Source organism: Telopea speciosissima, chromosome 3 (genome assembly GCF_018873765.1).
Source record: "Telopea speciosissima isolate NSW1024214 ecotype Mountain lineage chromosome 3, Tspe_v1, whole genome shotgun sequence".
Classification (NCBI taxonomy): Eukaryota; Viridiplantae; Streptophyta; class Magnoliopsida; order Proteales; family Proteaceae; genus Telopea; species Telopea speciosissima.
The window spans coordinates 5,490,180-5,510,845 of record NC_057918.1 but is presented as its reverse complement, the minus strand read 5'-3'; the positions used below and the strand labels follow the sequence as shown (position 1 = coordinate 5,510,845).

The window sequence follows — 20,666 nt, the reverse complement described above, 5'->3', positions numbered from 1 at the left end:
CACAATTGATTCTTATCTGATTCGATTTTTGAAGCTGTGGATATATATAATATCTTGGAACATAAGATTTTGAAACAAGGTTTTCAAAAAATGGGGATCGGATCTAATGATTTGGTCGATTTTTGACTCTAATTGGCCGTGTCAGTTATCAATTCAATGAATTTTTATCCATTGTTGTAATTGGAGCGCTACCATGCGCATCGTGCGGCGCAGCAAAAGCCATATGTGTACAACAGGCTCCACTATGCACACATGGCTGTTGCTGCGCTTCACGATGCCCACAATAACACTTCAATTACAACAACGGATAAAGATCCCAATTCAAGCCATTTCATATCGAACTTTCCCCAAGTTTTGTTTTTGGGGTTTCATCCAATCCTTATCAATTCCGACATTTTTCATATTGATTGTTGCCGATTTATAATAGAATTTGGCTGGACCCGATCAATACTGATTATAGCTTTAAATGCTGGTATGAAAGTATGAAACCCATGAAAATATGGAACCCCATGCGGGTGATCCCAAGGTTCAAGTAGATAGAATTGGCAACGGGATCAGTTTCTGCAGAGTCTAGTTCTGATCATCCACAGAATCAACGTGAATCTTAAAAACTAAAGGTTCAACCGATTTCGATTCCAATTCCAGTTTCTCAAACCGGGTGATCCAATGTAGGTCCCTTTGACAACTGAGCTGTCTCTGTCCCTTACGGTTGACCCAAAACAAACTTGTAGAGATGGAAGTTGAATAAATAAGGGAAGGGTCCGTCCAATAGTTGGGAACACCATTAGAGATCATCCCCTATATGGAAGGGTGTCAATTTAGAGTTGAAATCCAAATCGGCCTTTTAAAACCAAATTGAAACGAACCGAATATAATCAATTTGGTTTTGGTTTCAAAATCTAGAATCTTTCATTGATTTGGTTTGATTTCAATTTCATTATTGAAATAGCTAAACTTAACCCCATTTTCAAATCAAATAAATTGTATTTTTTTTAATATTTTAATTAATGTATATGATAAATTTCATTATATTTTAATGTAAGATGTAAAAAACAAAGCGCAAAAACCCAGGTCCAAACCAAATACAAATCGAGGCAAAGACCGAATATGTAATCAAATAAAGAGCTTAAAAAAAACCGAACCAAAATAAACCGTGTCGGTTCAAATTTTTTTTTTTTTTTAAACGTTCTTATTCAATTTCAGTTTTTACATGTTTTATATTAAGCCAAATCAAAAAAACAAAACCGAACCGATTGATTTTTTTGTTTTTTTAAAAGAAATGTCTTTCTACCCATGCCTCTATGGTGGGATAAAATAAAAAGAAATTGATTAAGATGGGCTTGAGACCTAAAAAAATTAAAAAAAAAATCGAATAAGTTGGGCTGACTTCATTTTGGTGGCGATTGTCCAGTCCACATCCCAACCAATCACGCTTGCATGCCTAGATTGAGGTTTTTTATTTTTATTTTTATTTTTTGAAGATGCTTAGATTGAGATGTTTTCCAGAAAGGCAGCCTCAGAAATTAGTTTATAATGGACTGGTAGGCCCCGCTAAATGGTTCATATAACGCCAAAGGCCCAACGTGAATGCACGTGGGGACATCCCAACTTGGGTGGGCTTGGTGGTGGCTGCCAGTGCCGTAGAACGTTTCCTTAAGTCCAAAGGAGAGGTTGCATGTTCGATTCTTCTCTTATCGGATGTATACATTTTGTTATTTTCGTTTTTTTTTTTTTTTCCATGCGATGGCACAGCAACAGATAAAAATTCCCCCAATACCCCCCACCCCTAGCCGCCCTTTCTTGAATCGGTATCAACCATGAGTTCATGACAAATCGAATGTGGAGGAGTCCAAATAAGACGATTGAGAGAGGATTAGGACCCTTCTTGTAGGAGCAGTGATAGATCTCAACGTAACCTGCGGCTGTGATATCGTAATAAAACATTATCCACTGAGGGTGTTGGCAAATCAAATGTGGAGGAGTACGACAATGAAAAGAAGATAAGACGATTGGGAGAGGATTAGGATCCTTGTTGTAGGAGCAACGATAGATCTCAACGTAATCTGGGGCTCTAATACTATGATAAAAGAGTATCCACTAATGGTGTTGGCAAATCAAATCTGGAGGAGTACGACAATGGAAAGAAGATAAGACGATTGGTAGAGGATTAGGATTCTTGTTGTAGGAGTAGCGATATGGCAATGCCATCAGTGGATGGCGAACTATTATCTCTTATACACCTTGACTCACTTTACTCGATCGAACTTCATACGCGTGGACTTAGATTTAATTGGAACCGCGACAATCCCAATCAATTACGAGCTGAATCAGTTCAATCCAATCGATTCCAATCCAAGTTCTAAAATCATAGCTTGGATCGGAGCCGCCTTACAAACATATGGATATTCTAACTTGAAGAAAGTTCTTCTTCACTTTACCATCTTAGGGTTCACAAACATTTGGATATTCTTTTTACCAAAAAAAAAAAGTTATGGAAAGGGAATGGGAGAGGGGGGGGGGTGGACTTTGACTGAATAGACAATATTGCTTTTATCATGCTTATTCTTCCATTAAGCCCATGTCAGCATAAAGCAAGAAATTAATAACAAAGCGGCTAGTAGGGTCCAACCGGTCCCGCCCATTCCAAAAATCCTAGAATGGTCCCTCAGATTTGGAACGTAGTGAACCGGTCCCTAAAAATCTAAAGTTCTCAACTATTTCAGAACATTTGAAATCAGGATAGATTACAGTCGGTTTAGATCCAAATTAGCTGATTTGACTGATCCAATCCTGATTTTTTTAGATCATGGGATCTAAGGGTGTCAATTTAGAACTGAAATTGGACATCGAAATAGAAACCGATCATATAAAACTGTATCGAGCTATACCGGTATAAATTTGATAGATTTCAATATGAAAAATAGAATTTCTCTTGGTACGATATGGTATTAATTTCTAAGACAAAACCGTCGGTATATACTGATATCGTATCGAATTTGAATCTAACCGAGGCTAAACCGTACCAAATTTTATCTAGAATTCCTCTTTCCCCTTCTCCACATTCTATTGGAATTCTATAACATACATCTTTGGTACATTACTATTACTGAATATGAATTTTAATTATTTTTAATTTTCTACCCATATTTTTCATGAAATTTTGATTGTGACGAAACCCAACTAATGCAAATAGTTAGGTACATTTCGATTTCTATGCAAGAACAACAACACAACGAAATTGAACATCTCTCGAATTATTGGTGTTAGTTTCACGTTCCATGAATTTTTATCCTCTGTTGTTCGCTGCCCGAACAGCACAGTACTGTCCCCTCACATGGGGCGCAAAATGACGACTTAACCTTCCTCGTGCAGTGTGTTCGGGCAGGGAAGTTGAGTCGACATTTCGTCTCCATGCGAGGGGACAGCAGGTGCTGTTCGGGCAGCGGACAGCAGAGGATAACGATCCCTAACCATCACTTCTTTTTTTTTTTTTGTATAAGAATAGATAGATAATATTCAAGAAGGACGGATTACACACCCACTGTCTACCACATGCAAGGTAGCCAAGTAGGGATCAGAAATAGGCTAAACAATAACCTTTTCAAGAACATCAGGCCTAACTAACGAATTAAAATCCTCTGCAGTACCCGACGGGGAGCAATGCACATCTAACGGCACCACAGAGGCCATGTGTGCCACGTGAGCTCTGCTGTGCTGTTGGATATGCACTACCGCCCCACTGGTACTGCAAAGGATCCTAACCAAACCCTTTCAAAATCTTAGCTTGATTTCCAACATGGGAACATGATCTGGAACTCGTCCCTGTCACCTCCACTCCAAATGCTGACCTTACACAAACCACTTCATTAATGATCCATTATCATTATTATCGTTCTATTTTTATGCGAAGGGGTTTGCTGTCTAGCTGACATGACCCCTGCATCAGCCTGAAGCCATTGGGGATCACATGCATCTAAGGAAAGGGTCAGGGTAGTTATTTCAATGCCCCCATGTGCGAGGACGCAAAGGGATGCTGCCGGGCAACATTATTTTTCCCTGTGTTATTTTTAATTTTTTTCTTACAAACCAAACTTCCCTTAGAGCACAGCCCACATCATTTCCCTATTTTCATTCTGATCATCACATTGATGGGGTTCACTAGACGGATCACATGTTAAATTTGGTATCACATATGTAAAATCATATGATCCATATGTACAGGGCTATCATGTAATCACTTTATAGGTTTGCCTTTCTTACATGTACTTATGGATTCTTCAAAAAACCCTTGTTCAACAAACACAATAAATAAATGAATAAATAACTAAATAGATAGAAGGAATGTGTTTGCTTATACATTTGCTCTGAGAAAAGTTCCAAGAAATAAATAATTGAATGAATTGATTTGTTGCATGCCAAAAAATAAAATAAAATAAAAAATCTCTCCAAACACATAAGATCTTATTTTGCAGTCGATGTAAATTAGATCACACCTTCAATGTTCAAAACTTGTCTCTTTTCCCAGTACGTGCAACTCCAATAGAGTTGGTCTATAAAATCTCTCCATGGAATGTCCATCATAAATGAAGCCTCTCTTATTAGATGCCAGACCAAAATTTATAGTGGGTACTTATCTACTCTTAATATGGAATAAGAGTCATAGGTGCTTCTCATGTTTCTAACTGTTTATGATACTATGTTTCATGGTGGTGGTGGTGGTGCTCTAATCAGTCCCAAAGTAACGATCCCCAAATTCCCCCATACCCGGAATCACACGTAAATCTGTGTTAAGTGAGACGTCAATCTCTGATGTCACAATCTTCAGCGTAGGAAATTTCTTACAAACAACATGTATTCCTTCAGGAGACTGCATCATGATATTAAATTTTTGAAGCCAAGAAAAGATGATATGCTCAGGAATTGTATTACTAAAGAAACAAAACCACCAGATGAAGATGACTTACTGCTATAAGATTAAGAAAGATGATGTTGGACTCTGGTACACCCTTGCTAATCAGAAGAGAAATAGCTTTGACAGCAGAGTTTCCTGATGATGGTAGATTTTAGTCATGATTATGGAGAAAAGTATTATGGGGTTCATGTGTTTCAAACCTGAAGCCAGAACTGGGTCAAGCAAGAGAACATGATGACTTGAAATGTCCTCTGGTAGCTTCTCATAGATAAGCTGCAGTGTGTTGTGTGAATTTCAGAAACCTTTTGAAAGCAAGTTTCAACCCCCCCCCCCCCCCCCCTCCCCTTAAACAAAAGGAATGATGTATGAGACATGGTATCACTCAACAAACCTGACGGCCACTGTTCCGCTCTCTATGGATAAGGATTTTACCGATTTTAATCCCCTTGCAACATGCTCTCAATGCATTCTCCATACTTTCCCCACTGCCATAAAAAACAATAGTCAAAACAAGTATTCCACTTATTGAGGAGGTCATGTATGTGTGTGTGTGTGTTATAAACTGGAGGACTTCACAACTTCCCTGGAACACATGCACAGCTTTCAAAAGACACCCTAAAGTACAGTTATGACTCACCTTTTATGGATTGGATAACAGTCTGATAACATGAAGTTGGATTTCAAAAACCAAAATAAAAAAGGGCGTACCCACTACCCAGTGCACGAGGCTTCCACCACTGCAGGGTCTAGAGAGGGTCATAATGTATGCAGCCTTACCCCCGCTTCACGGAGAGGCTGTTTCCTGACTCAAACTCATGACCACTAGGTTGCAATGGAGCAACCTTACCGTTGCGCCGAGGTCCACCCTCTGTTTCAAAAACTAAAATGATTTGCGAAATTGTTCCCTCAAGTGTAAATCAACTTAACAGTACATGGAGATACCATTGATAATAGTGGAAGAGATCTTGATAGGGTAATTCATCTTTTGGCAAAACAGATCAGGACTAATACTTAAGATGATAGTTACGATATGATGTCCCCTCACCCACCCCACCCCACCCCACCCCACCCCACCCCACCCTAGAGAACTGCAAATGACAAATTTTTAGGCCAAAAGATGTCATTTCTTCTCCCTACCTAGGATACAGCAGAACTTAACAAAGCCTCATCCAAATACTCATCATTGGCTGATGAATCCCACTGCCACTCACAGTATCTAGGCAATAGCGCTATATCTATTGTATGCATCATAAAGGCAAGGAATAATATTTTGATTTAAGTCTTGATTTTTAGGTCATGCCCATCACTGTAATATTTCTATCATCTAATTTTATTCATTTATATTTATTATTATTATTATTGATAGATACATAGGAGATCTTCAAGTTTGACCAAAATCACAGAAATATTTCAATTTTAAGTCTCCATTGAAACTGAAGATTTCATTGATTTTGATCAAATTTGTATACATTCGGTTCAATGCTTACAACAATAAGGGCTTTATTGACAGTTAAAATTATTTATAATCTGTGTCTAAATTATTATTTTCTGTTCTTACTTTCTTCTCTAAATTTTCCTTGTTATCAGATACTGCACCCAGCCCTGTTCATGGCTTGGGTTTGCTTTACCCAAAACCTGTGTTCAACCTACCAGCTGTCTTGCCATCCCATGTATGATGTGTGAATTTAAGGGTGCAAATGATGATGGATACTTGTTATTTCACCTGTTTATGCACATTAAGATTCTTTTTCTCTTTTTGATTTTTTAATAGTCTTATTCATTCTTTATTACACATAATGGTAAGACAGAAGAATCTTATCCCAAGGGTGACTGACTTAAGACTGTCTATAAGTCCATATAAGTGGGAAAATATCTTCCAAAAGGCCCTGTGAAGGAACACTTGCTTTTATGGTCTGTAATTTTGAGTATTATGGAAGGATGATCTGGCCAAATCGACTGTTAAAAGGATAGCATACCCTTTGGATTAGCCACATGTCAAGTTTTGAGTTCCATCTCAACCATTTGTATTGAACTTTAACCTTGTATAATCATCCATTAAACCAAATTATCCGAATTTGACTTATCAACCATTTTTCTCGAGAAAATGCTCTTGAGCTCATATTTAACACATGAATAATTGTGACTTGGACGACATGTCGACACGTCCATAAACTTTGAGCTCTAACTAAGATGCTAAGTGGCAGGCATTTGGACAATGTAGGGAGCATTACCTTCACAGGCCAAGAAGGAAACAGAAGCCAGAATTTGGTAATATTTCTGCAACTCTTTTTGTCGCATATGACTTAATTTAGAGTCACTAACCCTTCTTTTTTGGGACCGAATGATCAATGATGTGGTTCGAATCCTATCACATGGACCCACCCACATCTACTTAAGTGTCAAGTGGAGATGATAATTAGCAAGGGGAAGGGGGGGGGGGGAGAGAGAGAAAGAAAGAGAGAGAGAGAGAGACAAAAGCACATATTTCCCCCTTTCAATATTCATTCCAGCTTATTTCATACTGCACACTGAAGCACTAAAAAATGTACCTTCTAATTACTGAGACCCCACATAGACTTTTACAAAATGTGACTCCGGTATAGATAAACCCTGCAAAAAGTAAAAAAGAATGTCTTCTTATGGTTATTTGACTTATTTCATACATCTAAGTCCATATTGTTATTGTTCTTGTTTTGTTAAGATAGATGATAATTTTATTCTTAAAGATGAGATGCTGTCATGATAGAATATTGATATATATAAAAGTCATGGTTTTATGGCAAAGCCAAAATAATGTGGACTCTATAAGAAAATTTTCTTGGATGGATAGATGTCACAAGGATTGGAATACAATGATTGAGAGAGAGAGAGAGAGATGTAGTTAGAGTTTTCTATGGAGACCATGGATAGTAAGTCAGATTTTAAATAGAAACTGAAAGGAAACCACTTTAATGAATGAACAATCGATAGATTTTAATCTTTCTGAACCATGAGACCAGAAAGACAACTAAGATTTGACATGAAGAATTAGGAATATTCCTACATTACCAATAAGATGTATCATCTTCTGGCTTGTGAAACAGGATGTTGATTAACCAATCCATTATTGATGAGGTCCGTATCACCCAGGAATGATCCATGGTGTAATACTTACCTTTAAATCATTGATGTAGAGTAGTACAAGGTAATTGGTAACTCTTCATCAGTGTTCTGTCTGTGAATATTAAATAGATAATTAATGAAATCAAATAAGATTAGTACATTTACCTGTTGGAGTGGTGATCTGTTTTTCTTTAAATGGAAGGTAACCTAGCCCATGCTCCACAACCTAAAGCGACCATTTAAGACTGTCAAATAACCACATCAGGACTATTTAAGAGATTCAACAGTTACTTGATACTATTTCTTCTTGTTCTGAGTTAATATACCAAGCGTATCAGGCGGTCTGCATAAAATACAAAGTCATGTTTTCTTGTTTGAACGTCACGTATAAGTGTATGCATTCCACGTATCTGAAACAAAGTCGAACACATCATGATTGCATACAAGAAACCCTTAGAAAGTAAATAGACTGAAAAATTGCAGGTTGACATTAGTCACACTACACAATTAAATGACTTCAGTCAAAGAGGTAGACTTAATTAAGTCTGAGAAAAAAAAATAAAATAAAATATATATTTATACATATCATTAAATATTGAAGCTGAAATGCTACCTGGAATGTTGAATGAATAACAAAAACATTGGGGTATATTTTACATAGATCATGTTGACCAAGTTTTGTACGGATGTGTTGCACAATCAAGTCAACCGCAACATCATTTTCTCCTCCTCGAGGAATGATGATATCTGCATGTTTCTTTGATGGAAGTATAAAGTCATCAAAACCAGGCTTCACAAATTTGGCATACTGCAAAACCATATAAATTGTTTGGTGAAACAATCTTGTGACTTAATAATGGGAATATATTTGATATGGTTAGCAATTAACTAAAATTATAAAAATCATTGCTGAGGGAAAACATCAGGAAATAACTTCTTCCACGTCTTTATTCATGCTTGAATTTTTTTTTTTTATTGCTGCCATTAAGAAAGCTTACCATGTCATAACAAGATAATGCTAATGCAGAACCAGAGAGATAAAGAGAGAAAGGTGGGTTTAAGCACAGAAAATACACTCTGAAAAAAGTGGGTTAATGGTGTTCTAAGGTGCTGGGTTTGGTTGGTCTGCATCCTTTGAGAAGAATTCTAACTCTGAACCACATTATCTCAAGGTGTCTGCCTATTCCTAATGCCTTCTATCATTGTATAAGAGCTGCTGAATCTGTCTCCCACCAGTTATTGCATTGTTACTTCTCTTTATAAGTGTAACATAGGAAATTTAAGTGGCAGAATAAATCCCTAACTACAGGAAGTATTTGGTAGAGGGCTGGTAATATTTAGGGCAATAATCTGTCAAGAGTTCTTATAGATTACTACCTGGCACAGGCAATTTCATAGAGATAGAAGGACCATTGATATATACTTTGGCTTCCGATAAGGGATCCTTCCCCATCACATTAATAAAATTTCTAACAGGTCCAAAAAACTTAAAAAATTTCAAACATAAAATGGTCAGGGAGCAACTAGAAGTAAACCCATCAAATGATACAAATACTTATGATGATTAAACAGTGAAGCACAACATAAAATTATTGTGAGAAAAGAAGAAAATCTGAATAAACTGGTCAATGAATAAATAGAAAAAGCACAACTAAACAAACAACAACAGATGACAATCAAGCCCCCCATGAATCTTGTCTTGCGGAAAAATATTCTTATTATACTCAATAATACAGTGTTTTTCCCGATAGATATAAATCGTAATCTTCTTACCTCGGATAAGTCAATTCAATAATTTGCAGATCTTTTTATTCTCAGTACTCTTTTCCTCAATAAGTTGTTTGGCTAGATCGGCGTACCCAGTGCACAAGGGTCCCGCCACTGCGGGCTCTGGGGAGGGTCATAATGTAAGCAGCCTTACCGCCACTTACCGGAGAGGCTGTTTCCCAACTCGAACCCGCGACCACTGTCACAATGGAGCAACCTTATTGTTGCGCCGAGGTCTGCCCTCAGATCCATGAATGTCATTAGTTGCAAAATTTAGGAAAAGATGAATTTATCATTTCTAAAAGCTTACAAGTGATCTTGGGACCTTATTTCAGAAAACAGAATACTAGTTTTGTTCTGTGCTATTCTATGTAGAAGGCTAAATAAAGAGACCCTGAGCACCTTATTGAACGCCACATTGCCACAGGTATTATTTTTCAAGATGAGTTGTGCATGGGACAGCCAGGTCTATGTCATAGTACTTTAGGAGCTCAGATTGGTGTTCTGTCGAAACACATACTTGACATAGGAGCTTAACCATTAGAGGGATGTTGAAGTATGTGGCTTTTCCACGTTGTGGCATGGGTGGAACAACAATGCAAAAAAGTTTTCCATAACAGACTCTTGTTTTTATGTTCCTCCCAATATTATTTTCATTGTTTCAGCAACCGGTTCTCTATCAGAGGCCCATAAAACAAAGTGTCAACATTCAAGAGGTGTTCTCATCCATGTATTTGGTATGCAATTATAGTATGCTGAATTCTTCATGTGAAAGAAATTTAAGGCCATAAATTTATCATTAAGAAGAATAATATTTTTGTACTCAGCCAAAATGGTAATGCACATACACAAAAGTATCTGATATCAGCAATCCTTAAAATTTGGTAATCTACGTACTTGGTCAAGAACAGACTGAATGTCTCTGCCTCTCTCAACAGTATCACGCTGTATTCTCCTTGCCAACCGCACATCCGAATCTGCACTGGTAGAATTTTTTATAGCGATCATCAGGTACCAGAACAATAATAAAAGGAGGAGGCCCAGCTATAAAACATTGGGTGAACATTTTCATATTTTACAAAGAACTAAGGAAAAACCATAGCTTTTAAGAAATTCCGTGAGATTAGTCATTCTAGACTTTTAAGAAATTAGAAACATCCTTATTAATTCTACAGTGTGACAGACAAAGAAGGTTAAACAATTGTTTAAAGTCGTCAATAGCTAAGCATTGGAAGTTTATTAACAGTATTTTATGCGGATGAAAAAAAGGGTTTGAGTTGATAAACTGAAAGGGTGGTCAGGTTTCAACACTTAAAAAATTGGCGCAGTTTCAGAAAATAAACAAACTAAAAAAAAAATAGCAATAGATTATGTATTACCTACTATCATTAGTGCATGGACCATCATCAAAGTATTTTTTTTACCTGCATTATTCAATGTCCTAAAAAATAACATATATTTACTGATCTTTTAAGTTCCACCATTGCACAAGAAACCAAAACATGCAAATTTTACTATTACACATGTAAGTGCAGAAACTTTCTAAACACTTCATCTTATAGATGGTAGATCTTCTTTAGAAAATGAGCATGGTTTCAATCTGAGATCTTGCATCCTCTCAAACAAGAATTAATCAAGACGCTCAAAATAAATATGCACATAACAGCAGAAGATATCTTCTACCCTGCCCCACCTTGCCAAGTGACAAATGGAAATTTAGATGCATTTAATATTACTTTTCTGCAAAAGATAAAAAGGAGTATCAAGAAGTTAAAAACTTTTATATTCTCCCATAGAACCTAGGAATAAATAAGTAGAACAAAGACAAAGTATATGGTAAGTAACTTTAGTAACAATCAGAATGAAAGTGGAGTAGTGAAAATTGATGATAGGGAGATAGCACAAAGTGATAATTTTAAGAACTTAGGTTCAATCATAAATAAAAGATAACTAGAGGATGCTGTTGCACAAAGAATTAGAGCAGGGTGAATGAAGTGGAGAGGTGTGTTTGAAGTGCTGTGTGATCAACGTATTCTTTCAAAACTCAAAGAAAAATTCTATATGGAAATTATATAACCAACAACGATGTATGGATCTGAATTTTAGGCACTGAGGACACAACATATAAAATAACTTAGTATTGCTGAAATGAGGATGTTGAGATGGACGAGTGGTAAAATTAGAAAAGATAAAATAAGGAATGAACAAATTAGGTCTAATTTAGAAGTAGCTTTGATACATGATAAGTTGAGAGACTGCCGTTTGAGGTGGCACAAACATGTACAATAGAAACATTTGAATGCTCTAGTAAGAAGCAGTGATATGATTCATATTAGAGGAGCTAAAAGAGCCAGGGGCAGGCCCACAATTACCATAGGAGAAGTAGTGAGGAAAGGCCTAGTAACATGTATGTCTTTGTCTGAGTTGGTATATCCCTCCCCCTTTCTCTTTTCCCTATCTTTGCAATAAAGTGACATTATCTATCAAAAAAAATGTATGTCTTTGAACAGATCTGATTGGAGAAAGAAGATCCATGTAGCCAAAACTCATTTAGTTAGGATAAGGCTGAGTTGAGTTGAGTATAGAACTTAGAAATAGAAATAGCATTTGTACATTCATATTAATAATATTTTTAATTAATATCTTTGGTTTAGTTCAAATTATGTTTTACGCCACATGAAATTACATCAGTAATTACAGCTTGAAGGTCGTTATCGTTGAAATGTAAATAACTTGTTTTAGTAAATTAAGCTTTATTTTAGAATGCCTGTTTCACAAGTAACTGCAACTTTTGGTAGAGATGTTATGATATATAGAAGATATAATGGCACTTCCTACAAGGGCATACCCAGTGCATGAGGCTCCCGCCAATGCGGGGTCTGGGGAGGGTCATAATGTACGCAGCCTTACCCCCGCTTCGCAGAGAGGCTGTTTCATGACTCAAACCTACGACCACTAGGTCGCAATGGAGCAACCTTACCGTTGCACAAATTCTACTTAAAGTCCTATTTAATGGCACTTTCTATTCTATAATAAATTGAGATATCTGTCCGGATATTGTCACTTTTATTCGCTCCCATAAAACTCAGATATCTCTTATTCCCCTTGGGAAAGACTTATTCCACCAAGGTAGAAGCTTCTAATGGGCAATGATTGATCACATAAAAGAAAGAGGATTTCATAAAACCAATTGGTGTGCCTTATGTAAGAAAGGTAGAAGGCAGCACATTTATTTCTGTAGCAAAAGACTATATCTATTGTAGTGGTAGGTGTCTCATTATATAGTAGTATTCGATGAACCTTCTTGAAACAGCTTGGATGGCACCATGAGATGCGCATTGTTTATTCCTATCAAGGCCCAAAATTCTATTTAATAACTACATTAAGATAGGAAGTTAGTTCCCTCCACAAAATACTGAGGTTTTACAAAAGTTATGTGGGATATTGAATTCTTTTGTTATGGTTGCTCATGTACTGCTAGAGGAGTTTGTTGATACCATTTGGATGAGTTTTACTGGAAGTTGATTGTCCATCCTTTGGGATAATGAGTAGAATTCATAAAGGGTGTGCGCAACTCTACTCAATTAAGCTTTTAGCAACTAAATGGGCTTAGGTACACTGATCCTCATCCGCCTTTCAATTCTACTTAGAAGTCCTATTTAAAATGTACAGAATGGCGTATGCTTGCATCTTTCTTAATCTGTATGGAATACTCATCCCTTCTTGTAACCTATACTCATAATCTTAATAATGAGATTATTTTTTTTCTTTTTTTGTTTCAGATCAAATAAAGAAAATAAATAAAACTGAAAGTAGTCCACAGCATCATGGTGAAGTGGCTCAGTGCCAACTTTGAATCTTTGATCATAATGACATGAGGCTTCAACACTTATAATTTCTGAAGACAAGATCAATTCAATTCATTTCAACCATTGTTGCAACAAATGGATCCTAAATCCCCATCTTAAAAAAATAAAATAGATAACCTTCATTACACTCCTTTATGGTATGTTGCATAAACTCCTGGAGCTATAGACCTTTTGGATTGATCCAATAAAAAAGAATTGAGAGAAAAGAACCTGTATCCACGAAGATCTTCATATTCATAAGATTCCGAACTCGAGGATCATGAAGAACTAAAATTCCTTCTAATATAATGACGTCTGAGGGGTTCACCTGTATATTTGAAAGAAGAACATTGTCAGTTCCCGTGCCAGCAACATAAAACAGTTTACAAACTGAGGCAACTTGGGATGTAAATTTATCATTGGCATGCACTAACCATCGTATTGAGAATAGTTTCAGGTCTTACATGGGTATAATGACATTGACAAGCTTGCCATAGGTAGCATTGTAGAATAAATAATTAAAAATCGAACATGCCTATATCACCTATTTTGGATTATCCAAACAACCAATCAAGCTGCCCCTAGAATAACAAATTAGAAGTTGAATTTTCCGAGCCTAATGCTAGAAAATATCAGAGGAACTAAGATTTTAACCCCCTTAAAAAGAAAATCATAGATCGACATTGATCTGTTAAATGTTTAGCTTCATGTTCCTAATAAGTGAATCATCCACAAAGCGATTGAAAGAAAACAAATGAAACAGTGAAAAATAGTTATCCTAAATGTGTTGCACTAAGAAACTCAATCCCCAAAATGCATTAGTACCTGGCGTCCTGAAGCCATATCGTTCTTGTGACTCTTGTAGTCATAGATTGGTATATTAACTGCCTGTCCGCATTTCATTTTTTCCATGCAAGAGAGCAGAAGTTCTGTGTCGAAAGCATCTGCAGGGACAAGAAACCTGTTTAATATCTCTATGATTCCAATATGCACGTCAAGAAGCACTTGGGAAATAGTGTCACAAGGAATTACAAGAAATTGAAGTAGAAAACTAGTTACAAAGATCATCCAGTAGAACAGAACTATGCAAATTCACCGGCATAAGGGCATGGGATGGGGTCTGTGTAATGCGGTGCTAAACAAACAAAGAAACCATGCCTTGCATACTTAATGTGCTATGAGCCCAATGCAATAGTTATAAGACCAGCACTCAGCCTCCCAAAGTCTCCAGTTGATACGAATAACATCTATAAGCCTTGATAATTAGAATATGATATAGTTACAAGTCAATTCAACTCAACTGAACCAAGACCTATCCCAACTACATGGATCCTGTTCTGCCATTCAACTCTATTCAAAGCCTTTGCAACCTATCCCACTTTTGATGTCTTGAGCTATTTTGGGATACAACAAAAAATAAATTCGTTGCCCGTTAATTGAACCTCTACTCCACCAAGGGGGGAAATTTCCTTTTCTGTCAAATACCAGTGACAATAGAGATGTCCAATTACTAACATAATAAAAGCATAAAGGTAAACAACATGTACTTCATAAACTTAGCACAAGCATATGGTATAACATGAAATGTGTTGCTGTAACATACATTATGTCATGAACAGCCTGAACACTTTTCACACAGCCTAATGTCATAATGAAGATACAAACAAGATTAAGATGTGTAAAAACAAAATGATATGGTGCAGATTATGAATCTGATGATAACAGTTTAGTTGGAAATCTAAGGCTCACAACATAAGGGTTGACATGAATTTCTTACTAGGATGGTCAAAGTTATATTCATTAACTTGTTTCTGTTTTTCCTCATCCAGCACATGGTAAAATGAATCCTACAAAATATCACAAATATAAAGATCAATGAAGACAGGTTAGAAATCACATATTATTTGCTGCTAATAAAAGAAAGCATCTGAAGTTTTATAATAGAAATGGAAATAAACCTAAAAAAAGATGGCCATGTTTTAAGAAAATATTAAAAATAATAGAAGCCTAGAAGTGGCCCTTTGTTTTCCTTTTTCTACTGTGTCTGACCTGTGTGATCACCCAGTCCAACATAGATTTTGTCAAGGTTCAGACTATTTTTCTGAATTTAATACTGGGTTGGACCCGGCTAACCTTGTTTATACATTCCCCCCTCCCCCCTATATTTTTCATTTTTATGATCTTACATATAAAGAACAGAAGTTAGGCCCTACAGATATGTTCCATTAGGAATTTATTAAGTAAAACAAATTATTATTATTAATTTATCTTTTCTGAAAAGAAAAATCAAATTATTATTCTTGTTTTATCTTTTCTGAAGAGAATAGTCCCTCAAGTTAGCATGATGTAGGATGGATAGCTAAAGAAAATATTAATAATTGAAAAGTCAAGAATCTTGAAGTAAAAGGTGATGCTGATAAGTCATCTAACGGGCTTATTTTGTTGGAAATAAGCTTTGGGTTGGGTTATGTATGTGTTGGGCCATTGATCCCATGGGTTTTCTTTGTAATTGGCCACTTTAATGGGCCTAAAATGGGGGTACAAAAGTAGGCAAAGGGATTTGGCTTAGCAGTAGTGTTCTTAGTTTATTTCTGCTCCTAGTTCAAGTAGGAATACTTATTTATTAGTTGTCTTTTATTTCAACCACATTATGAAACCTTAGTAGCTCTCCTATTCATAGTAGGACTGTAGGAATATGTTTTAAGTTTCTATAGTTTGATTAGGGAGTTTATTTTTCAGTCTATAAATACAATGTTTTAAGTCTTCACAAGACCAGATACGATTGAATTGAATTGAAGTTATTTAGTGCTCTTTCGCCTTAAGAATCTGTGAGAGACAGAGTGGGTGGGATATCCTAGACCTGAGACAGGTGTTCTTCTTCCTTTGTTCTGTTCTACCTCCAACTACTGGTTGTTTCTGCATTCTGAGTTTAATATATAGTTGCTGCTAGTGCTTGATACCTGATTTCCAGAGAGTTGATTGTTCCTTCATCCTATATTCAATCCTTCATATCAGGTAAGACCTAAACAGAATTTAAGTTCAGTTTATATCAACCTGCAGCATACTCTGTTTTCTGTGTATTTTCAGCATATATTGTTTGGGCCATAAAATCCAAACCTTAGATCTGTTTTCCATAAAATTTTTGGAACTCAAAGTACTGCCCATGAACAGTACTTGGCCACTGTTCATGGTCCTTCTGCCTGCTGGATTTTGAGTTACCAAAGTTTCTCTTTTTCCCAGTTCTCTTTACTTCAGAATTGGAGTTTTCAAAATTACTTTTAAACCATCTTTTGGATCTTAGGACTTTGATTTGATCTATTGAGATGGAGGTCTGATCCAAATTTCAGATCAATCTGATGGTTGGATTGAATTTAATTTCAGTATTTCCATCCCAGGGATCTCTGCCCGTGAGATGGCTGTTATTTTTTTCAAAAAAACTCCCAAGCCATTTATCAGATCATTACCATCTTTTGAAGGGTTCTTATCCTTCATAATTATCTATTGTTTCCTTTAGTTTGGTGTGTTTCCAAGAATTTTGAATTCTCAACTAATTTTCGGGTTTCTATCTGAGTGGGAGTTTTACCTGGGATCCTATTTGGAGGGTTTAGAGTTGTTCCTACTTACACCCCCACCAAAAGGTCAACAGGTAGATTGACTAATAATGTTTAATATTGACTAATAATATTTAATAGCAGAAAAAATAAGAAAAAGGAGAAAAAAGCTCAGAATAATATGCATGTAATTGGAGAAGAATACACAGCAAGGACAAGGCATTGCAATACTTGTTACTGTGCTTAATGGTAAGTAGTTGTGACATGCTCTTCCATAACTGAACGACCTTGTTTCTGCCTGAAATTACTTTTCTATTTCCTAAACCTTTCATAGTAGGAAATTGTAAGGCCATTCACGGAGCAACTTATCAAAGATTTGGCATGGGTTCCAGCACAAGCAAATGAAACAGAAGAAGGAAGCAAGCAACTTACTTGACTCACAAGAACAACTCTTTGATCACGGAGCTGAGCAATAATCATATCACATACAGTTGTCTTGCCTGATGCAGTACCACCAGCAACACCTGTAAATAGATTTAAAAAATTAACAACGAGATAGTAAAAACATATTGGATTTACGGTGCCATGAATCGTTGTAATAGCCAAATAAAAGTATGGGAAGGTGGATGCAGCTCTGCGGAGTTTCTTTCCAAAGTAATAGAGACGTGATTTTCTGCCAGGTGGAGGTATGTTGAGGCCCTAATATTGCATCCCCTGTTCATTTGATAATTTTGGACCCACATAAATCCTGCCATATGTTCTAATTGTGGATAGATGAAAAAAGATAGAAATTATGTGATACATGGTGGGATGTACTGTCCTCCCCCCCCCCCCCCAACCACTGCAGAAGCAGTACTCTTAGATTCCTGCAATAACTCTACTTTCTTTATTTGCTAAGAGCTATAATTCTATTTTCATTAGTTGCTTTTGGCCATTCCGATCTATTTATTCTTTCACCACACATTTTTAAGCTCAGTTTCACTTGCTTTTTGGGTAGTCTTTTTCACATTTCAGGTGTTCTCCTCTGTCCTAATGAAAAAGCAAATAATATACAACCTGTAGCATCATGGCCTAAGATGCCATGCCTTGAGCCATTTAAGAAGTAACTTCAGCATTATAAACTTCGAAAGAAAGTCAGTAGGCTGGTAGTTTGCCTCCTTAATTGTCTACATTCCATACTTTCAAAATGCTCTAGCATGAATTTATTTTAAAAAAAAAAAGGGAATTGGGTTCTTGAGGGGATGACATTTCCACCATAACCCACCTGCTACTCTAGACGAATTGATCCAAATCATAACTACATCTCTCGGCCTCAGTGGCAATAAGCAGACTGAACAAGTCTCCACTTCGAGCCATCTCACACAACAGGCTTCAGTTCTAATGACAACCTCCTAACAAGAAGTTACTCAAGAACAGACTGAATGCCTACCACTGATAATTATTTAATCAGGCTGAATGACTAGCATTTGAACTGCCATTGAAACTCTTCCCTTGACGTTTAAGTCAAATAAAGCTCGCTCCGTTCCTATCGCCGGTGAAAATGCAATTCACTAAACGTTAAATACGGTATAACAAAACCATCCTTTCTTTCCCTTTTTCATTCCATTCAAACTCAGATGATCCAACCACGAGAAAAAAGTTAATATACTAAAGTAGAAGATGCCGACTTCCACAGGGAAGAAAAAAAAAAGGGGGGGGGGGGGGGGAGACCGAAGGTATAGCTTCAAAAAAAAAACCTAGTTTTAGAAGGAAAAATTCCAGCTTCCAAGGAAAAAAAAAACATTGAACAATAAAAAAAACGTTACCAATCACAAAAGGTTGCTTATGTCGGACTTGAACTTCCGATCCATTTGATTGAAGCGCATGAATGTGATTGCTCAACGAAGGATCCATCAGTTTTGGTGCTATATAGCATCAGAAAAGTAAAGCAGAAGCCATACATTGTCAAGAGAGAACAATATAAATACGAGTCGTCACAACCAATTCAGTAAAGATATTCTAATCGAGTTTACCACAAAAAAAAAAAACTTCGAATCGATATACGATTGGTTTTTTTTTTTTTTTTTGATCTAATCGATAGGTATTGAATGAAATATAAAAACTTCAAACAGTTAGTATGCATTGTCTTCTATAACCGCTGAATCCTCATTTATATATTGCGTGCATAATAACTGCTCTTTATGGCATTGTTTCCACACACTCACTTGCAAAAACTAGAGATTTCCAACGAGATCTCAAAATTAATGGAAATATTACTAGCGACTTTTAGCACACAGAAAAAATCAAATAATGACGAAGAACGAAGAAGGAATGAAAGATATCGTAATCTCATGTACTTCACTTCTTAAAGAGATTCAATGTAAGGTTACGGTGTCAACCTTCAGCAGCGGCGAAAGCGTGATTTCCGGAGTACCTTCTTGAGGAAGAAAACAAAATGCAAAATGCCTTTTCAGGGGATCTGACTTTGTCGTTCAAGTAGAAAAATCAGCCCATTAAAAAGCTCATATGAATGTAGAGAGGAGATCGTGCTTCCGTTCGAGAATCGAGATACGCGGCGAGCCAACACCGATACTCCCACGCGTTTGGGAACTCTTCGTACAGATGGTGGGGGCCCCACGGCCCCACGGCTCTTGATTTCTGAATGTTCAAGACCCGAAAGTTGAAAAGTACTTTTTTTATCACCGGATCTATCGGTCAAGGAAAAGTTATCCTGGGGCATTGACGTAAATAAGTAGGATCTGTCACTGTCAGTATATTACTATATTCACAGATAAATTATGGGTCATGGCGGATCTTTATCCTCTAATGTTCTCTGCCCGTACAGTTTCTATGGTTTCTCTCATAAAATGAAAATGACCATCTTATCCCCTTTGGAGATCATCCCCCCTCTTATAAGAATGCACATGGGAACTGTACTAGACAAGAAATTTGAGAGGATAATTTTTTATCATGGACGGTGGCAAAACGAATTTTTATCCGTTGTTGACAAGCAGTGCTACTATAGGTATCATCCAGTGCCGAAGCGGCCATGTGTGCACAATGAATCCCACTGTATTGATATAGCCGTTGCTATACTGCACGCTGCCTACGGCAACAGCTGCCATACAGGAGCGGATAAAGGTCCGTTACAAGACTACTACTTCCCAACTCTTTCTTACCTTTTTCAGATTCTCTTTTTTTTTATATTTTTTATAATATCTTTTTCAGATTGTGACTGTAGATCTATTGGGGGTAGGGGAGTGCACGCCAAGTCTTAAGGGATGACGAAATGGCCGTCCTACCTTTGGAAATTCAATCTCATGTTGTTAACTTTTGTGCTCTTATTGGCCCTATATACACGCAAGGGCACGCTCCAACGAAGAACTTGGACCCAAAAAAATTGTATATCTGATATTAGGTTGAAATTTTTATGGTTCAACAAGTATTGATTGGGGTGAACAAATTAAAGGTTAATTCCATGACTGATAAAAGCTTTTTTTGCCATAA

At 36.6% G+C, this 20,666-nt stretch overlaps 1 protein-coding gene across 1 annotated transcript; it reads right to left on the bottom strand.

The window, feature by feature from the left end:
- Positions 1-4,501: 4,501 nt before the first annotated feature.
- LOC122654647 (uridine kinase-like protein 5) lies at positions 4,502-19,110 on the bottom strand. The gene is made up of 14 exons (XM_043848843.1): positions 18,986-19,110; positions 17,613-17,704; positions 15,407-15,476; positions 14,455-14,573; positions 13,861-13,957; positions 10,679-10,758; positions 8,628-8,822; positions 8,341-8,424; positions 8,180-8,240; positions 7,462-7,522; positions 5,304-5,397; positions 5,113-5,185; positions 4,965-5,047; positions 4,502-4,867 (listed from the first exon to the last, which is right to left on the bottom strand). The coding sequence occupies exons 1-14, from the start codon at positions 19,071-19,073 to the stop codon at positions 4,724-4,726; spliced, it is 1,341 nt and encodes a 446-aa protein (XP_043704778.1). The 5' UTR covers positions 19,074-19,110; the 3' UTR covers positions 4,502-4,723.
- Between the last annotated feature and the right edge of the window lie 1,556 nt (positions 19,111-20,666).